At 48.8% G+C, this 15,233-nt stretch overlaps 1 protein-coding gene across 2 annotated transcripts in view; it reads left to right on the plus strand.

Annotated features, from left to right (window-relative positions):
- TACC1 (transforming acidic coiled-coil containing protein 1) overlaps window positions 1-15,233 on the plus strand; it is a gene marked incomplete at its 5' end in the record, with an annotated part of 113,359 nt that overhangs the window by 49,463 nt on the left and 48,663 nt on the right. Inside the window, 2 exons of one of the 2 annotated variants that reach the window (XM_082680289.1) lie at window positions 4,882-5,068; window positions 6,049-6,164. In XM_082680289.1, the coding sequence (XP_082536415.1) occupies window positions 4,908-5,068; window positions 6,049-6,164 (277 nt within the window). Of the gene's footprint in view, window positions 1-4,881; window positions 5,069-6,048; window positions 6,165-15,233 lie in introns of those variants that run through there. The other variant, XM_082680290.1, reaches the window with a different exon arrangement.

A 15,233-nucleotide genomic window follows, 5' to 3' on the forward strand; every position in this document is an offset into this window, starting at 1 on the left:
ACTCTTTTTTTTTTTTTTATGTAAGATACTCTTATCATTGCATCTTAGAGATCTTCATCACTTAAATATTCGAGTAGAAAAAGGTTAAGGATTGAGGGTGTTTAGCTCAGTGATCGGGCTGATGGAGTGAGCACACGCCCAGAGTGCCCCACCGTGTCTTGGAAGCTCAGTCCGTGGACAGGGTGGCTCTCAAAAAGCAGGGTGGGGAGGGGACATGGTCTGTCGAGGTTCCGCTGAGGCACCTAAACCTAGTTGCCATTGGCCGTTTCAAGTCGCTATGGGCCCATGCTTTTTCTCAGCCCTTCAGAGATGCCCTGCCCCTTTGGTGACATCATCAATCTGACATTTCACGTTAACTGAATTAGGTGTATCTTATGCTCAACGAATTCGTCAATTGTTAGGAAATACAGATGAGTTGATCATCAACAGATGAGTTGATGGGTCTGCCTGCCTGACCTTTAAAGTCACCAGCGGTGACTTTATCTCTGTGATTCCCTAGTGCCACCCTGGTCCCACCCTCATCCTCTCCGGAACATCATCTGGTACACACGGGCGGTCAGAAATTCACCGACTGTCTCATTTCACTGGCTGTCGGCAATGGTTTTCTTCACAATAGCAGTTTTCTCTTCCTTCTGTTGTAAATTGTGCTTGGATCGCTCACAGCTCCAATTCTTCTTCTTTATTCATTTATTTATTTAAATTAAAAAAAATTTTTTTGGCCGCACTACGCGGCTTGTGGGATTTTAGTTCCCGGACCAGGGACGGAGTGAAAGATAAGGATGCTAATTCCAGTTCTGCTTCTTTACCCTCTGGAGGAGAAGCCGTCTGCCTTCTTCAGGCGGCTTGGGGCAGGGAAAACAGCACTTTCAGGCGTCTCCCTTTCTTCACTCCTTCCATCCCAGCCCGCAGGTTGTTACCAGAATGATCTTTCTAAATGGAAGTGTTTTTTACTGGCTCCAAAGCGTGATGACTCCCCTCGGCCCATCCGGGGTCCGTGGGCCACGCAGGCGCACAAAGTGGCTTTTGTTTGTCCTGCGCCGCGATGGCCTCCACAAGGTTTAAAACAATTGAAATTAGTAAGAACACGAACGCTTAGGGACTTCCCCGGCGGTCCAGTGGTTAGGAGTCTGCGCTTCCACCGCAGGGGACACGGGTTCGATTCCTGGTCGGGGAACTAAGATTCCTCATGCCACACGGCCAAACAAACAAACATGGAAGCTTGGAAGATGTCTTATAAAAGCCAGGATTTGGGTTTCTCTTGGGAGATTGTTAGATGGGCACCAGGAACTGGGTCGGGCCGCCCCTTAGCCTCCTCAGGGTTCTCCAGCTGCCACCCAGGCCTCGTCGCTCCCTCACACTATCTAGGTAGGGACTTGTGTTTGCTCCCCCTACTGCAAGATCCAGTTCAATCTGAGTTAGGATCTACTCCTGAACAGTAGAAGGATCCTTCCCAGTCAGGCCCCACCCTGCCTCCGCCCTCCCCTCCTGCCACATGCCCCCAGACATTCGCACAGTAGCTGCGCCACTGAATGGATAGCTGTTTGCCTGTGTGAATTTGCTTACTCATATATTTTATCTTATTTTATTTTATTTTACTTTTTACCAAAGAGACCCATTTCACAGACCCCTCTGGAGCATCCCTTAGCGGCGAGGTATGTGCCTGGCTGGGCCACCTGTGTGGAGTGTTTCAGGGAGTTTCATTTTAGATTTTCATGGTGTATTGATCCAAAGCTTCTGTGAAGGCCAAGGAGCAGAGGAAGGAAGAGAACGGACGGGCCGTTCCTGTGCTTACGGTCACTTCCAAAACAAAGACATTCCATTTGCAGACGTTCTGCTCCTTGAAGCTAAGGGCTTAGCAGCAAAATGATGGTTTTCCTTGGTTGTCAAACATTACCCAGTCTTTACCAGAGTTACCGGAAAATTGACATATCAGCCTCATTATTTGTTCTAGACAATAAAAATAATTCAGGCTATAGAGTACTTACTTTATTGCTGTTCACGTTAAGTCCAGGAGTTTGCAGAGATTTTCAGAAATCTGGGCATTTACCTCTTTAATTTCAAGAAATTGCTCTGTAGTCTGGGCTTTGTCTTGCTGGGGCCATCACTCATCTGGTTTCTGTGCTATGCTGGTTCAAAATCTTGATTTCCCCGGGAGAGTCAGGCTGTAGGAGTTTATGTCACCCCGGCCAGGCTTAGAAGGTCTGCTGTAAACTGGGGTATTCATTTTCTGCACATTTACACAACACCCTACCGGGTGTGTGGCCCTGTCCTGATTTCTGGGGAAACAAAAATAAATCATGAATATGACGTGGTCCCTGCCGTTTAAAAGCTTATGGTCCAGAAGTGGGAGAGACATGTAAACAAATACGTTACATGTAGTGCGCTAAGTGTAGGGTGACCTTATGTCCTGGGACGTCCTGGTTTATGCCTGTTGTCCTGGTGTAGCTATTAATGGTACCCTATTTCAAAACTACCTAAGGGCCACAGTCAAAGTCCCTCTGAATGTTCGGGGTGTAGAGATGGTAGAAAGCAGGGAGAAATCAGTCTGTTTTCCCAGGGTAAACACCTGCGCTGGGTGAGGAAGGAAGTTTGGGCAGTCAAGGCCTGGGGGCTTGACATGGGGATGGAGGCCAGGGCGGGGGGTGGGGGGGTTGGGGAAGAGGGTGCAAAACTGCAGGCAAAAGGGAGATTGTTGCTGATGCAGCAGTTAGTTGGGTCAAGCTGGTCATTGTTTCCCAAATTTATCCTGTGGAAGAAATTCCCCAGGACACTTGGTCAAAATACAGATTTCCAGAATCTGCTGGCAATTTGGATTTGGACTTTTAAAGAGGGGCCCCAGATGATTCTTGGACATATTAAAGTTCAGAACCAATTCTGTAGAGATTATGGCTACCACTACAAAGGGTTGGAGGAGAGCGGAGCAGGAATAGCAAGACTAGAGCGCAAGTCACAGATCAGCCAGGCAAGGGTGACCCCAGCCGAGACGACCCTCAGAGGTAGAACCAATTGGACACATTTACAGTAGATCTATGAAAACTAGGGAGTGTGGGAATTATGTCAGTCACAGTGGGGATGCAGAGGAGGGAAAAGTTTCGAGAACCGCTCAGGAGGAAGAACGAACAGGACCTACTATACGCCAGCTACAGATTTACATGGGCAACAAAACACGTGTCAGATCCAGGAACTTGGGGGGAACCTTACAATCTGAAGGTTTGTGTGGTGAGCCATAAACCGAAACATATGACCCGTTGGATAGTATTGTGGCGTATTTCATGCAGACCCGAAAAAAAAAACGACTCCTGCTTATTTCTCATCTTTGTAGTCTCCAGTACGGTCAAGACAGTTGTATTTATCTCTGGGAAGGAGCTGGATGAATTCTAAAGCATCCAGACACCCCAGCCCTCTAGTCTAGAGTGCAGGCGAACCCCCATCCGTCTGTTATGGTGAGACTACCTGCCACGCCTGATCTTGCGTTATTTTTGCTTTTGTTTTTGTTATCAAATGTGTAAGACAGTCATGATTCATCAACAGTTTGCTGTGCCAACCCCTTTCAGTGGAGACGTCCGTGTGGCAGTTTCAGCCTGACTTTGTTCTAAGTTCTGGAGCTGCTGTCTCTGTGGGAACCTGCAACTCTGGAAATTACAGTAGTACAAGAAATGCCTTATCCAGGCAAGGAGACATGAAGCCTGGTTGTTTGAGGCAGGTTCGCTTGGTGCCTTGGTGATTCTGAGAGGCGCAATCCCTAAGTAGAATCCCTTGATAGAAAATGAAGAAAATCGGAGGAGAGCTCTGCTACTTCCCTGCCTCTCCCTTCAAACACAGAGGGTTTTTATTTTGAAGGTTGAAATCATTAGGCCTGTTGGCAGACTTCGGAAGCAGCAAACAGAGTCAGAGACCAAACACTTAGAAGTTATGCCTCAAAAAGGAGAATGGGAAACGGATCAAGCTCTAATTTCACAGGGTAATTTAGCACCCTTTACCCAAGACCTCGCCACGGCAGTTCCACCAGTGAGGACTGAGGAGCCACAAAGCATCTAAAATCCCAGCCCTTGGCTACTCTTGCAGCGTTGCTGAGGGATCTGAAGGTTGAAGGTGAACAGGCTGAAATCTTCCACGCCGTCCTATTAGGGAGGGGAAAACACAGTCAACAGCGGCCTCAGAGTTTTTTATAATAAGGGGCTGAACTTCTCTGCGATCCAGTATCACTAACGCCATTAAGTCGCAGTAGCAAGATGAGAAAATAAAAATAAAAAGGGAAGGAGGCACAGTCCAGCGTGCACGTACACGGAAAACGGATCTTCCCGGCGCCCGGGTGCTCGGCCAGCGGCCAGGGTCTTAGCAGAGAAGCCCCTTCCCGCAGGGAGGGCGCGACCACTGTGGCGCGAAGCCGGGGGGATCCGGCGGGCGCGCGCGCTTCAAAGTGCCGCCGCCGCGGGCGCCCCCGTCCGCGGGCGCGAGTAGTACGGTCCGAGGGGGCGGCTCCTGGGGCGCGGCTCCGCCGCAGCTGATGCGCGCCCAGCCGGCCGAGAGGCGGGAGCCGGGAGACGGGAGCCGGGCCGCAGGGACCGGGAGCAGCTGAGCCGCCGTGCAGCCAAGGCCGAGCCGCCGGGCGTCGTGGGCCCGGGCCCCGAGGAGGCCCCAGGAGAGGCATCTCCCCCGCGGGAGTCGCCGGGCGCGGGGGCGCCGTGGCCGCACGTTCAGGAAAGAGGACGCGGAGGAAGCGGCGCTGCCAGCCGGAGGAGAGGAAGCGCTCCACCCGGGCCCCCGACGGCGCTCGTTTAACCACATCCGCGCCTCCGCTGGAAACGCGTCCGGGCGCCTGTCACCGGTTCCCTCCATTTTGAAAGGGAAAAAGGGCTCTCCCCTTTCCCATCCTCCTAGGAGCCGGAGCCGGAGGAGCCGCGCTCATGGCGTTCAGCCCCTGGCAGATCCTGTCCCCAGTGCAGTGGGCGAAATGGACGTGGTCCGCGGTGCGCGGCGGGGTCGCCGGAGAGGACGAGGCCGGAGGGCCCGAGGGCGACCCCGAGGAGGAGGACTCGCAAGCCGAGACCAAATCCTTGAGTTTCAGGCAAGTACACGCGTTCCTGCCAAAATGCAAACGCGCTGCTATCCATCCATCCATCTGCGGCTCAGTCTGTGTGCGTGTGTGTGGTCGCCACCCGCGTAACCGTGTTCATGGCAATGCTGCGTCCCTGTCTGTAACCAGGTCCCCGCTGTGCCTTCGAAGGTTCAGGATGTTCTGTCCTCCCGGGTATTTTTCTTCCCCCCGTTTCAGTATGATCTTTCTGAACCTAACCCAGAATCTGCAGTGCCTCTGCATCCCCGTCTGCCTCGGTCACTTTCTCTAAGCTTCGAGCCCCCAGCCCCCCGCCCCTACACACACACACACACACACACACACACACACACACACACACAGTCGTGGGTCACACCCGGTGGAACTTGGGGCCTTCCCTGTGGGGAAGAAGTCGCTCCCAGGCCCTCCTGGGGGTTCCCCTGTGTCCCGAAAATGCAGCCTTAGTAAAGAAGGTCGCGTGATGACAGGCTCCTGGCAGCTGGTGAGAAATGGTGGTGTCTGCTGAGCTGTCACCCGTGTGATTGCGGAAGGCAGGTGACAGCATCCTCGGCCTCTGGCCGGGTGAGTTCCAGACAGGTAGAGGCCTACCAAAGAAAAAGGCATCATGGCGAATATTGGCTTAATTTTTTTTAGAACGAGGGGGCAATTTAATTTTTCAACCTCCAGGAAAGGGCTCTTGTGAGAAAAGGAGTCTGTTGAAAGGGCTTTTTTGGGGTATCAGAGGGAAGGATGACCTCAAAAAAAAATGGTGCTGGAAAAAGTCTCCTGAGGATGGAGGAGATTTCAGGGAGACAGGAGGCCAGACAGAAGCCCGAGGAGGGCGCGGCAGCAGCTCCCACAGGCCAGCCCATGCTGAGGACGCGCAGGTTGTAAAATTAGGCAAAAATACTGGACTTTGCGGATATGTAGACTATAAAGGGTGTCGGAAATACCGTTGAAAGTGGTAATTCCTCATTTTTCCCCCTTGGCAGCTCGGATTCTGAAGGTAATTTTGAGACCCCTGAAGCCGAAACGCCCATCAGATCACCTTGCAAGGAATCCTGTGATTCACACCTAGGACTGGCAGGCCCTGGGGCCAAAACCCAAGGTAAAGAAAGACTTTCCTTTTTGGCCTTATTTTGTTTAAAGGTTTGAAAATGTTAATGAGGGAAGGAAAAGTGTTAATTTAGGGCCATTTGCAAAGGTTGGGATTATCTCCTTACTAAGCCGGAGCTGTTTGAAAGCTCCTGGCTCATTTGAAATGGTTTTCTTGTTTATTTGTTTATTTTTTTTTTACGAATGTGGTGGTCAGAGGCTTTCTTCCCGAAGTAGGCTGTACATTTGCAGTATGAGATGATCATTATCAGAACATTCCTGCTGGGCCCTTCCCCTGGCCCCTAAACAACAAAACTGTGTGTGGTGATGCCCTGGTGGAGGCATGTTTAGCGTTGGCTTCACACGTTTCTCAGGCCAACTCACTTTCTACAGGGTGTGGCTGGAGACAAGAATTATAGGTAAGAGTTGAGTTTAGATGAGGAGGACGCTTAAGAGGCTGTTTCAAAGCTGTTTACTGCTCCCTCTTCCACCAGGGGTGGTAGTGAGACCCTGAGTCCACCCGAGATGGGAGATTCTCCCCTGGCCCCTCAGAGCCCAGCCTGGAGCCTGCCCTTCATCTGCAGAAGCTATTGCTGTTCCGCTTCATTAGTAGAAACACTTTTTGTCACACAGCCAGTTTTGAGTAAAATTTCACCTGTCCTGATCGAATGCATTTAGCTATCCAGTAAACAGAGTGGGCTGGGCTTCAGCAGTGAAACAGTCCCGATCTCCGCAAGCCAGCGTTACAGAGGGAGACGGGCCTCTTAGAGGTTAAGCAAAATGTATATGTCAGCTTGTCCTAAGGATTTTGGAGAAAAATAAAGCAGGGGAAGGGGGAACAGAGCGGGGGCGGGTAGGAGGCGCTGAAGGCCGATGTGGGGTGGGGGAGCCCAAATGATCAGGGGACTTGAGCAGAGCCCTGAAGGAGGATTGAGGGGAACAGCTGTGCAGGTTCCCGAGAAATCTTCCAGCAGAGGATGGCACCTGCGAAGGTCTGAGACAGCAGCAGCCTGCGCGTGGGCCGGCCCGTGGTGGCAGGGTGGCAGCATGTTCGAGGACCAGGGAAGAGGCCAGGGTGGCTGCAGTGATCTGCTGGGCAGGGAGCTCTGGGAGCCACAGTCAGCCGGGTGGGGGGAGGCCTGGGTCACCTCGTAACGAGGCACTGATTTTCCTCCTGAGTGAGACAGGAAGGGGCTGCCTTTCAAAAGTGCCACAAACAAACGGGGCGGCTTGAAGCAACAGAAATTGATTCTCTCACAGCTCTGGAGGCCAGAAGTCCGAAATCAAGGTGTTGGCAGGGCCATGCTCCCTCCAAAGGCTCTAGGCAAGGATTCTTCCTTGTTTCTTCTAGCTTCTGGTGGTTGCCAGCAGTTCTCCGTGTTCCTTGGCCTGTGGCAGCAAAACTTCCCTCTCTGCCTCCTTCATTCCATGGCCAGCTCCTCCCTGTGTGTCTCTGTGTCTTCCATGTGGCTTACTTATAAGGACACCAGTCATTGGGTTTAGGGGCCACCCTAATCCAGGTTGACCTCCTCTTAACTGGATTACTGCAAAGATACCACAGTGGAGCCCTGAGCCACGTGGGTTTGAGCTGTGCGGGTCCACTCACACAGGTTTTTTTCAGTAAGTATGTTCTAGAGTACTACACGATCCACGGTTGGTTGAATCTGAGGGTGCAGCACCGCTGATGTGGAGGGTTTTCAGCGGTGCTGGGTGGTCGGGGGTCGGAACCCCTAACCGCCACGTTGTTCAAGACTCAGCTGTACTTCCGGATGAGGCCACATTCCAAGGTGTGGGGAGTTAGGGCTTGAGCTTGTCTTTTGGAGGAGCACAGTCCAGCCCACAGCAGAGGGCTCTGAGCAGAGGGATGATGCCTTGACTCCTTTGTCAAAGGCTGGCGGGCTGCTGCCTGGAGACGGGCGTCCAGGAGGGATGTCCTTTTCACATGCTTTTTCTATTCCAGTGTCTGTCACTGCCACCTGCAGTGACAAAGTAGAGCCAGCTTTCAGTTATCCAGTTACCTAGTTTTTGATCTGATCATGAATTTATTCTCCCAACAGTGATTCTGTTTTCTTGCTTAGCAGCTTCCTCATGGGTCGCCACGGGAGGTCAGGTTCCCTGTGCTGGACTTCGTGACGGAGCTGGAATTACTGGGGAAGTGATATCAGCTTTTTGTGATGTGGTTTTGCTTTAATGGTGAGCTCCATACCGTGCTGCCCTGCTGAGAACTCCCCCGACTGTCCCCGGGCTGCTTTGTACCATGGGTTCAGGCAGAGACCGTGTGGGAACAGGCAGGTTTGCGTGTGGGAGGACTTGTGTGTGGCACTCTGCTGTGTAGCAATCTCAGTGACAGAGGTGCCGCTTCATAGCTTCCCTTTTTCTTCTCTCAGGATTGGCAGATCAGAATGGAGATTTGAAAGCCTGAGAGAACTATTCTGTGGCCTTCCCCTCAAATTCAAATAAAGCTCACAAGACACGTTAAGTAGCTGTTTGAAAGCCTCTTTGAATTGCTCAGCCTGGGCCGCCCCCTTCCTCACCATCCTGTCAGCTGGTAGTCTGATTCATCCTGACAGATTCTTTGCTAATTGAATGGAGGCCAGTATGGCGCAGGCCCCCAGAACCACACAGACCCAATTGTTTGGTCCTTCCTGTGCCACTGACTCATTTTTACAAGTTTTGGTAACTTGTAGCTCATACTCTCTTTTTCACTCTTTCTAGAAGTTTTCCTTTTGTGTCTTTTGTTTGTTTGTTTGTTTCTGGCCACACCGTGCGGCTTGCAGGATCTTAGTTCCCCAACCAGGGATTGAACCCGTGACCCCTGCAGTGGAAGCGCAGAGTCCTAACTACTGGAGCCCCAGGGAATTCCTGAAGTTTTCCTTTTAGAGAGTTTATGAACCAAGAAAGCTCAGTGGAGGAGATCATGATTGCGGACCATGAATATGGCAGGGGTACATCCTAGGAAACAGCCACTACATATTATGAAATCTTTCAATTTAGGGTCTTTAGATAACAGCATGATTCCTCATCAGCCTGGCAGTATCCTGCCTTCTAGGGTTTCTTCTCCCCAACACCCAGTCCTTGTCCAGAGCCCTGTTGATGGCCTTGTCATGCATACACAGTACGTGTAAAAATACAGCCAAAGCACAAGGCTGACCAGGAAAGAGATCAGTGGACAAAAGTTTCTGGAGTCTAATGTTTAAGTCTAGTTTCTGGGCCTGGATGGTTCTCTTTCTCCAAAAATTGTTGATTATTTGGCTCCTGATAAGGTTAGTCTTCCATGTTTCTGTGGTTCAGGACATGGGGCAACAGCAGGTATAGATCATGTAAGACTCTGTCTTCTCTGGGGATGATCTATGAGTTGTTAGCTGGTCAGGGTTGGAATTTACATATGTAGAAGATCCTGGCTTCCTGGTGTGGAAGGGCCCTCACATGTGTGGCTGCATCCCATGTACTGTACCCATGGGCTCCATCCCAACCTCCATCTAATTCTTTGAACTTGGGGAAACATCTACATCTATTCTGAACTAATTTTCTTTTTATTGGAAGCTTTTTAGGGATCTAAAGTGTCTGAACTCTATACAGACGTATCTCATGGTACTGCACTTCCCAGATACAACATTTTTTACAGGTCGAAGGTTTGTGGCAACCCCTGCATTGTCAGATGATGTTTAGCATTTTTTAGTAATAAAGTGCTTTTTACTTAAAGTATATATATTGTCTTTTTAGACATAATGCTATTGCATACTTAATTACAGTATAGTGTAAACATAACTTTTTTATGCACTGGGAAAACAACAACAGAATGCATGTGCCTCACTTTATATGCAATACTTGCTTTATTTCAGTGGTCTGGAACCAAACCCGCAGTATCCCTGAGATGGGCCTGTAATAACTCTTCTTAAGGCAGGATTGTATGCCATACTAGGAATTAGACAGTGGATGAGGTTGTACGGTTTTTTTAAGCCACAGATAGAAGCCAGTTTCAGACTAACTGTTAAAATAAAACTGTAGGCCAAGAAGTTTCTTGAATGTACCAGAATGGTGGCTATAGTGCTTGGGCTGATAGCTCTGTGTTTGCTGTCTGTCTGCCTTCCTCCGCAAAGGCTGTTTAAATTGCTGGTGTTAACCCTTCTCTTTCTCTTTGCTGGGAGATGTATCAGTAAGGAGACATCACCTAGGAAAGGACTTTTGAAAGGCACAATCTCAAGTTCATCTGTTTTTTGTTGTTTGGGTTTTTTTGGTGCGAATGGACTGTGGTTTTGTCCAGTGTTTCGGGTCATAAAAGCGAAAGCTGCAGTGGCTGTCCTCTGTTAATTGACACCTCCCCTCAACACACACACACACACATCCCTTTATTTACAGGTTGTTACCTTTCTTTGAGAGAGGGAATTTTAATTCACGCTGAAGCTCTCTATGCCCTTGGAACAAAACTACCCTGTTTGATGTGTTGATTAGATGGCTAGATATTCCAGACACACACTGTGGTCCTCCAGAACAGAAGGAGAGAGATAAACAGGGTCAGTGCATAGGTATCTACTGCTGGAGGCCTGTGGGGACTGCAGACTTGTTTGTCGACACAGTTTGGGTTAGTCTAAATCAGGCAGCAGCCAATGGTGGCTCATAGGCCAAATCTGGCCTGCTGTTGCCTTTTGCTGTTCTGCCTGAGAGCTGAGAATGGTTTCTGCATTTTTAAATGGTGGAGAAACATATTTTGTTTGAAAAATATATGGAAGTTCAGATTTCAGGGCCCATAAATGAGGTTTCGTTGGCATGCAGCCACACTTGTGCATTTCGCTGTTGTCTGGCTGCTTTTGCACTAAGATAGCAGGTTGAGTACTCGGAATAGAGACTGAAAGAAAGATGGGCAAAAGCCTAAAATATTTACTGTTTGGCTCTTTACAGAAGAGTTTGCCAACTGAGATCCACACTTACGACAATTTTGGTAAAATTATAAAGTTTAAGTAATTAAACTTCATTTAAAAAAAGCTACAAGGCTGTAGCTGATTAACAGATGAACTGTGGGCGCTGGGTGCCCTTCCTGTAGGCCTGAATGGTCAGGTAAGGCATCACGGAGAGACGAGTTTGGGCTGGCTGTTTGTCTCCCTTGCAAAACAATGTTTTGGTCTGTCAATGTACCTAATTTTCAATTGACTAAAAGATCTGAGAAAAAAGGAAATTAGGGAAGAATGGGGAGAATTTTGGAATCATTTAAGTACAGGTACAATCATAGAGGCTTTTCACTTTTGCCCATTAAGTGTATTTAATGTAACTTTGGGTGTTTGTGAGTTTGTAATTTGACTGTTGCTGTGGTGTATTGTTGGTATAGGTTGTGTGGTTGATATGATGTCTTTATTGGATTGTTTTAGACTATCTACATAAGACCTAGAAGGGAGATCTTGTTAAAATCTGAGCCTTAGATTTTTGATTCTAAGGCTTTGGGCTACATGTATAAGCAAACATTATGCAAACATTTTTCATGAGGTACTTCTTGAAATGTTCTAGTCGAAACTATGAGTGTGGTTCTCCTAGGGATTTAGTTTGACGTCCTTTCCCTGCTCCTACCGCAGGGATTGCTTTATTAGAATGTCCTAGAAGTAATGGGACTAATAAGGACCCTTAATGTTACCTAGTCCGACAGTTCAACCCATGTGGCTCCTTTGACAGCATTCCAGGTTAATGCTCTTTTTATTTTTATTTTCAATTTTTTTATGTGATAGGCTTTTTCACAATTTAAATTTTTATATTGCACTATTTTAGATTATTGTAAGAGAAAACATCTCAACGATAGGCTTGAAAACCTCAGCTACATGATACAATTCCTTCCCCCCCCCCGGTTTAATGTTTGTAGCTATCAGCTTGGAGGTTCTCACTAGTTAGTAAATGGGATCAGGCCATGTTTCTCTGTTGCTTTATTTATAACAATGTAAAGGAGCCATGTAGGGAGCATCTCTACCTCTATATGGTGCTCGACCCAGGGACAATGTACTCTTGGGGGAAAAGTATCATTTTTCCAGCAGAGACTCAGAGAGTGTTGAATAAAACACTTGGGGGCAGGGGCAGAGTGTGCCTGCCGGAAGTGAAGATTTTAGTAACTGTCAAAGCAGTATTATTCTTTTAAGGTGAATAGCAAATTCAAGACCTTCTTAAATATTGTAATGATTGAACTCACCTCAGACTTGCCATTTCCCGATTTGGGGCTTACCTGAGCATCAAATAAAGCAGTATAACTTTCTTTGATAGCTTCTGGTGGTGGAGGCATTTTCTCTGGTGTATGGGCAGGGGGTGTCAGCAGCCCTGCTAAAATTACGTTGCTACCACTTAATGTTCCACATAAAAAATGGATGTGGTCTAAAGCCATTTAAACATTTAAAGAGCAGTCATAGTACCTTTTCCAAGTGATCAATAATACTGTTCATAGGAAGCCCTAGCAGTATATGCCATTTCGTCACGGTCTTCTAAACTCAGATTAGTGACTTAGTGACGGGAGATCATGGTTGATCCACCCAAAACAGCTTTCTCTGTGGGGATTTGATAACTGTTAACCTTGGGCCTAGGAGGGGATTGCCGTTTCTGAGTTCAAGGTCTCACCCTCACCTTGGGGTGGACATGAACCTAATTTTATGGCCTCTCACAAACATGATTAGATCCCCAGAGCCTAGATTGATGATGGCCAAACTCACAAGAGGATAGTAGCCAAACGGAGTATTTCATTAATTCACAAATGGAAAATGTATTCTGGCAGTTCTGCTTGGCAGACGCAGACATTGTCCTAGCCAGTCCCTCTGCCCTATGTCATTGCTGGAAATACGACAGCAAATTCTTGATCTCCAGCTTTCCCACTGCAAGATTCTGACCTAACAGACCCCCAACTTTCTGTTTCAGCTGTATTTATCATATGTATTGAAAGCAATTTTTTTTCCAGCATCTTATTTGATTTTATAACAGTGATGCTGTGAGATAGGACACATGTGATTTCCGGTCTAAAAACTGGGAAATCGAGGCCACAGCTTTTACAGCAGTGGGGTCGTAAGTTCAGCTTTGAAGATCACACATACAGCTCACAGGGAAGGTATGAATCTCCCTCTCTTCGCTGACTTAAGAGAAGACCTATCAGAGGAAATAAAAGTTCTTAAAACGTTGCCAGGACAGAGTGTGTGATGGGGGAAAGCATCTTCTTTAGTATCTTATTAAATGATAGTAATTTTTAAAAAAATCATCAGGGGATTACATCTTTTTTTTTTTTTTTTTTTTTTTTTTTTTTTTTTTTTTGCGGTACGCGGGCCTCTCACTGTTATGGCCTCTCCTGTTGCGGAGCACAGGCTCCGGACGCGCAGGCTCAGCGGTCATGGCTCACGGGCCCAGCCGCTCCGCGGCATGTGGGATCCTCCCGGACTGGGGCACGAACCCGTGTCTCCTGCATCGGCAGGCGGACTCTCAACCACTGCGCCACCAGGGAAGCCCAGATTACATCTTCCACATGTGTTAACTTAGCATATATAACATATGAAGTATAAAATGTATTTTAAGAGTTTTGAACATCAGAAGTTTACACACAAGTTAGACATCGAGTCAGAAGGGAAAAAAGAAAAAGCATCATAGGGTAAGCAGTGCCGTTGGATTGAAAACGTTTTGCTTCCTTAATGCTCAGCTTCTGCTCATCCATGAGAAATAAACAGGGAATGGACACACTCGTCATAGCTCTTGCTTCCCTCTCCACCTGTGAGTCATGTGTGGGTGAGGAAAGGCAGGTGCGTGGAGACGTGTGCAGTCTCCTGGGACTCTGCCCCTATTTTGGTGTAGAAAGAAGAATTTCCCAGAGTCTGGTATTGTTTATGTATTGCTGCATAACATAACTCCAAAGCTGATTAGCAGCTTAAACCACTGGACGTTTATCATCTCACATCGTTTTCATAGGTCTGGAACTTGGGAGCAGCCTAGCGGAGTGATCTGGCTTGGGGTTGCTTGTGAGAATGCATTCCTAGCGTTGGCTGGGACTGTAGTCATCTGGAGGCTTGACTGGGGCTGGAGCCCCTCGTCGGGCAGCTCACTCACGGCTGGCACCTCGGCCTGGCTGTTGGTGGGAGGCCTCAGTTCTTTACCCCTCGGGTGGACCTCTCTCCGTGAGGTTGCTTTAGTGTTCTTGCAGCACGGCAGCTGCAGCATCTCTTATGACAGCCTCAGAAGTCACACTCTGTTATTTCCACAGTATCCTTCTGGTTACACGGGTCCAAGGGCGTGAACACCAGGAGGTGGGGGCTCACTGGGGGCTGCCTTGGAGGCTGCCTGCCACGAAGCCCATTACGCCTTCCTTTGGGGCCTCTTCCCTGCATCCCCACCTCTCCTTCTGCCCCTCTTCTTAGGGTGCAGGAGCAGAGGAGGCGGGAGCCGTGGCGTGGGCTTCAGCCAGGGTCCCCGTCCTGCTGTGGAGTCATCTGCCTGCTCTGGAGGCTCCCCTCTCCCTCTTGCCCAACATTCTCCCTCTTTTTCTTTATCCTGCGTCTGCTTCCCAGCTGTGTGGGTGGTTGCTGCTTCGTGAGAGAGGCAGTTGGTGTTTTGAATGCTCTAGTAATGATTTCTAAAGAGATGCGTATTATGGTGGTTTGGCAGCAGTAGAGTGAAGTTCAGGTCTCTGCTAGCTCTGTTAGCACGCGTCCTTTCTCCTCTGCTCCTGCTGCCTGCTGGGGCTGGAGCAGAAGGCTCTGGGGAGGGCTTCTGTCTGTGCAAGGGGTCTCTGCTCTACTGGAAATGTAGCCTCAGACGAATCCAGGTGGTTCCAAACCCAGGGGCACCTCCTGAGTGAGAAGAGAAGACGCATCTGTCATTGGCTCAGCTTCTGGGCAAGGCTGGGGCTCCTGGGGGTGGACTCCTCCGGATGAGTGAGCCCCACCCTCTTACCTTACGGTCACCTTGGCCTTCAGAGGGTAGGGTTTGGGTCTCTTTTTAAATAAAATAGCATGGGGCGCTGGTTTGGAAATTTGAAGTACTTTCGTCATCCTTAGTACAAACTTTTCCAGTTTATCGAGTGGCTTTCCAGATTATTCTTTACCTGCGGAGTCTTGAATATTAGAGTGAGCCTCTCTCAGGA

The sequence above is a fragment of the Grampus griseus genome, assembly GCF_964374135.1.
Source record: "Grampus griseus genome assembly, chromosome: 21".
Lineage (NCBI taxonomy): Eukaryota > Metazoa > Chordata > Mammalia > Artiodactyla > Delphinidae > Grampus > Grampus griseus.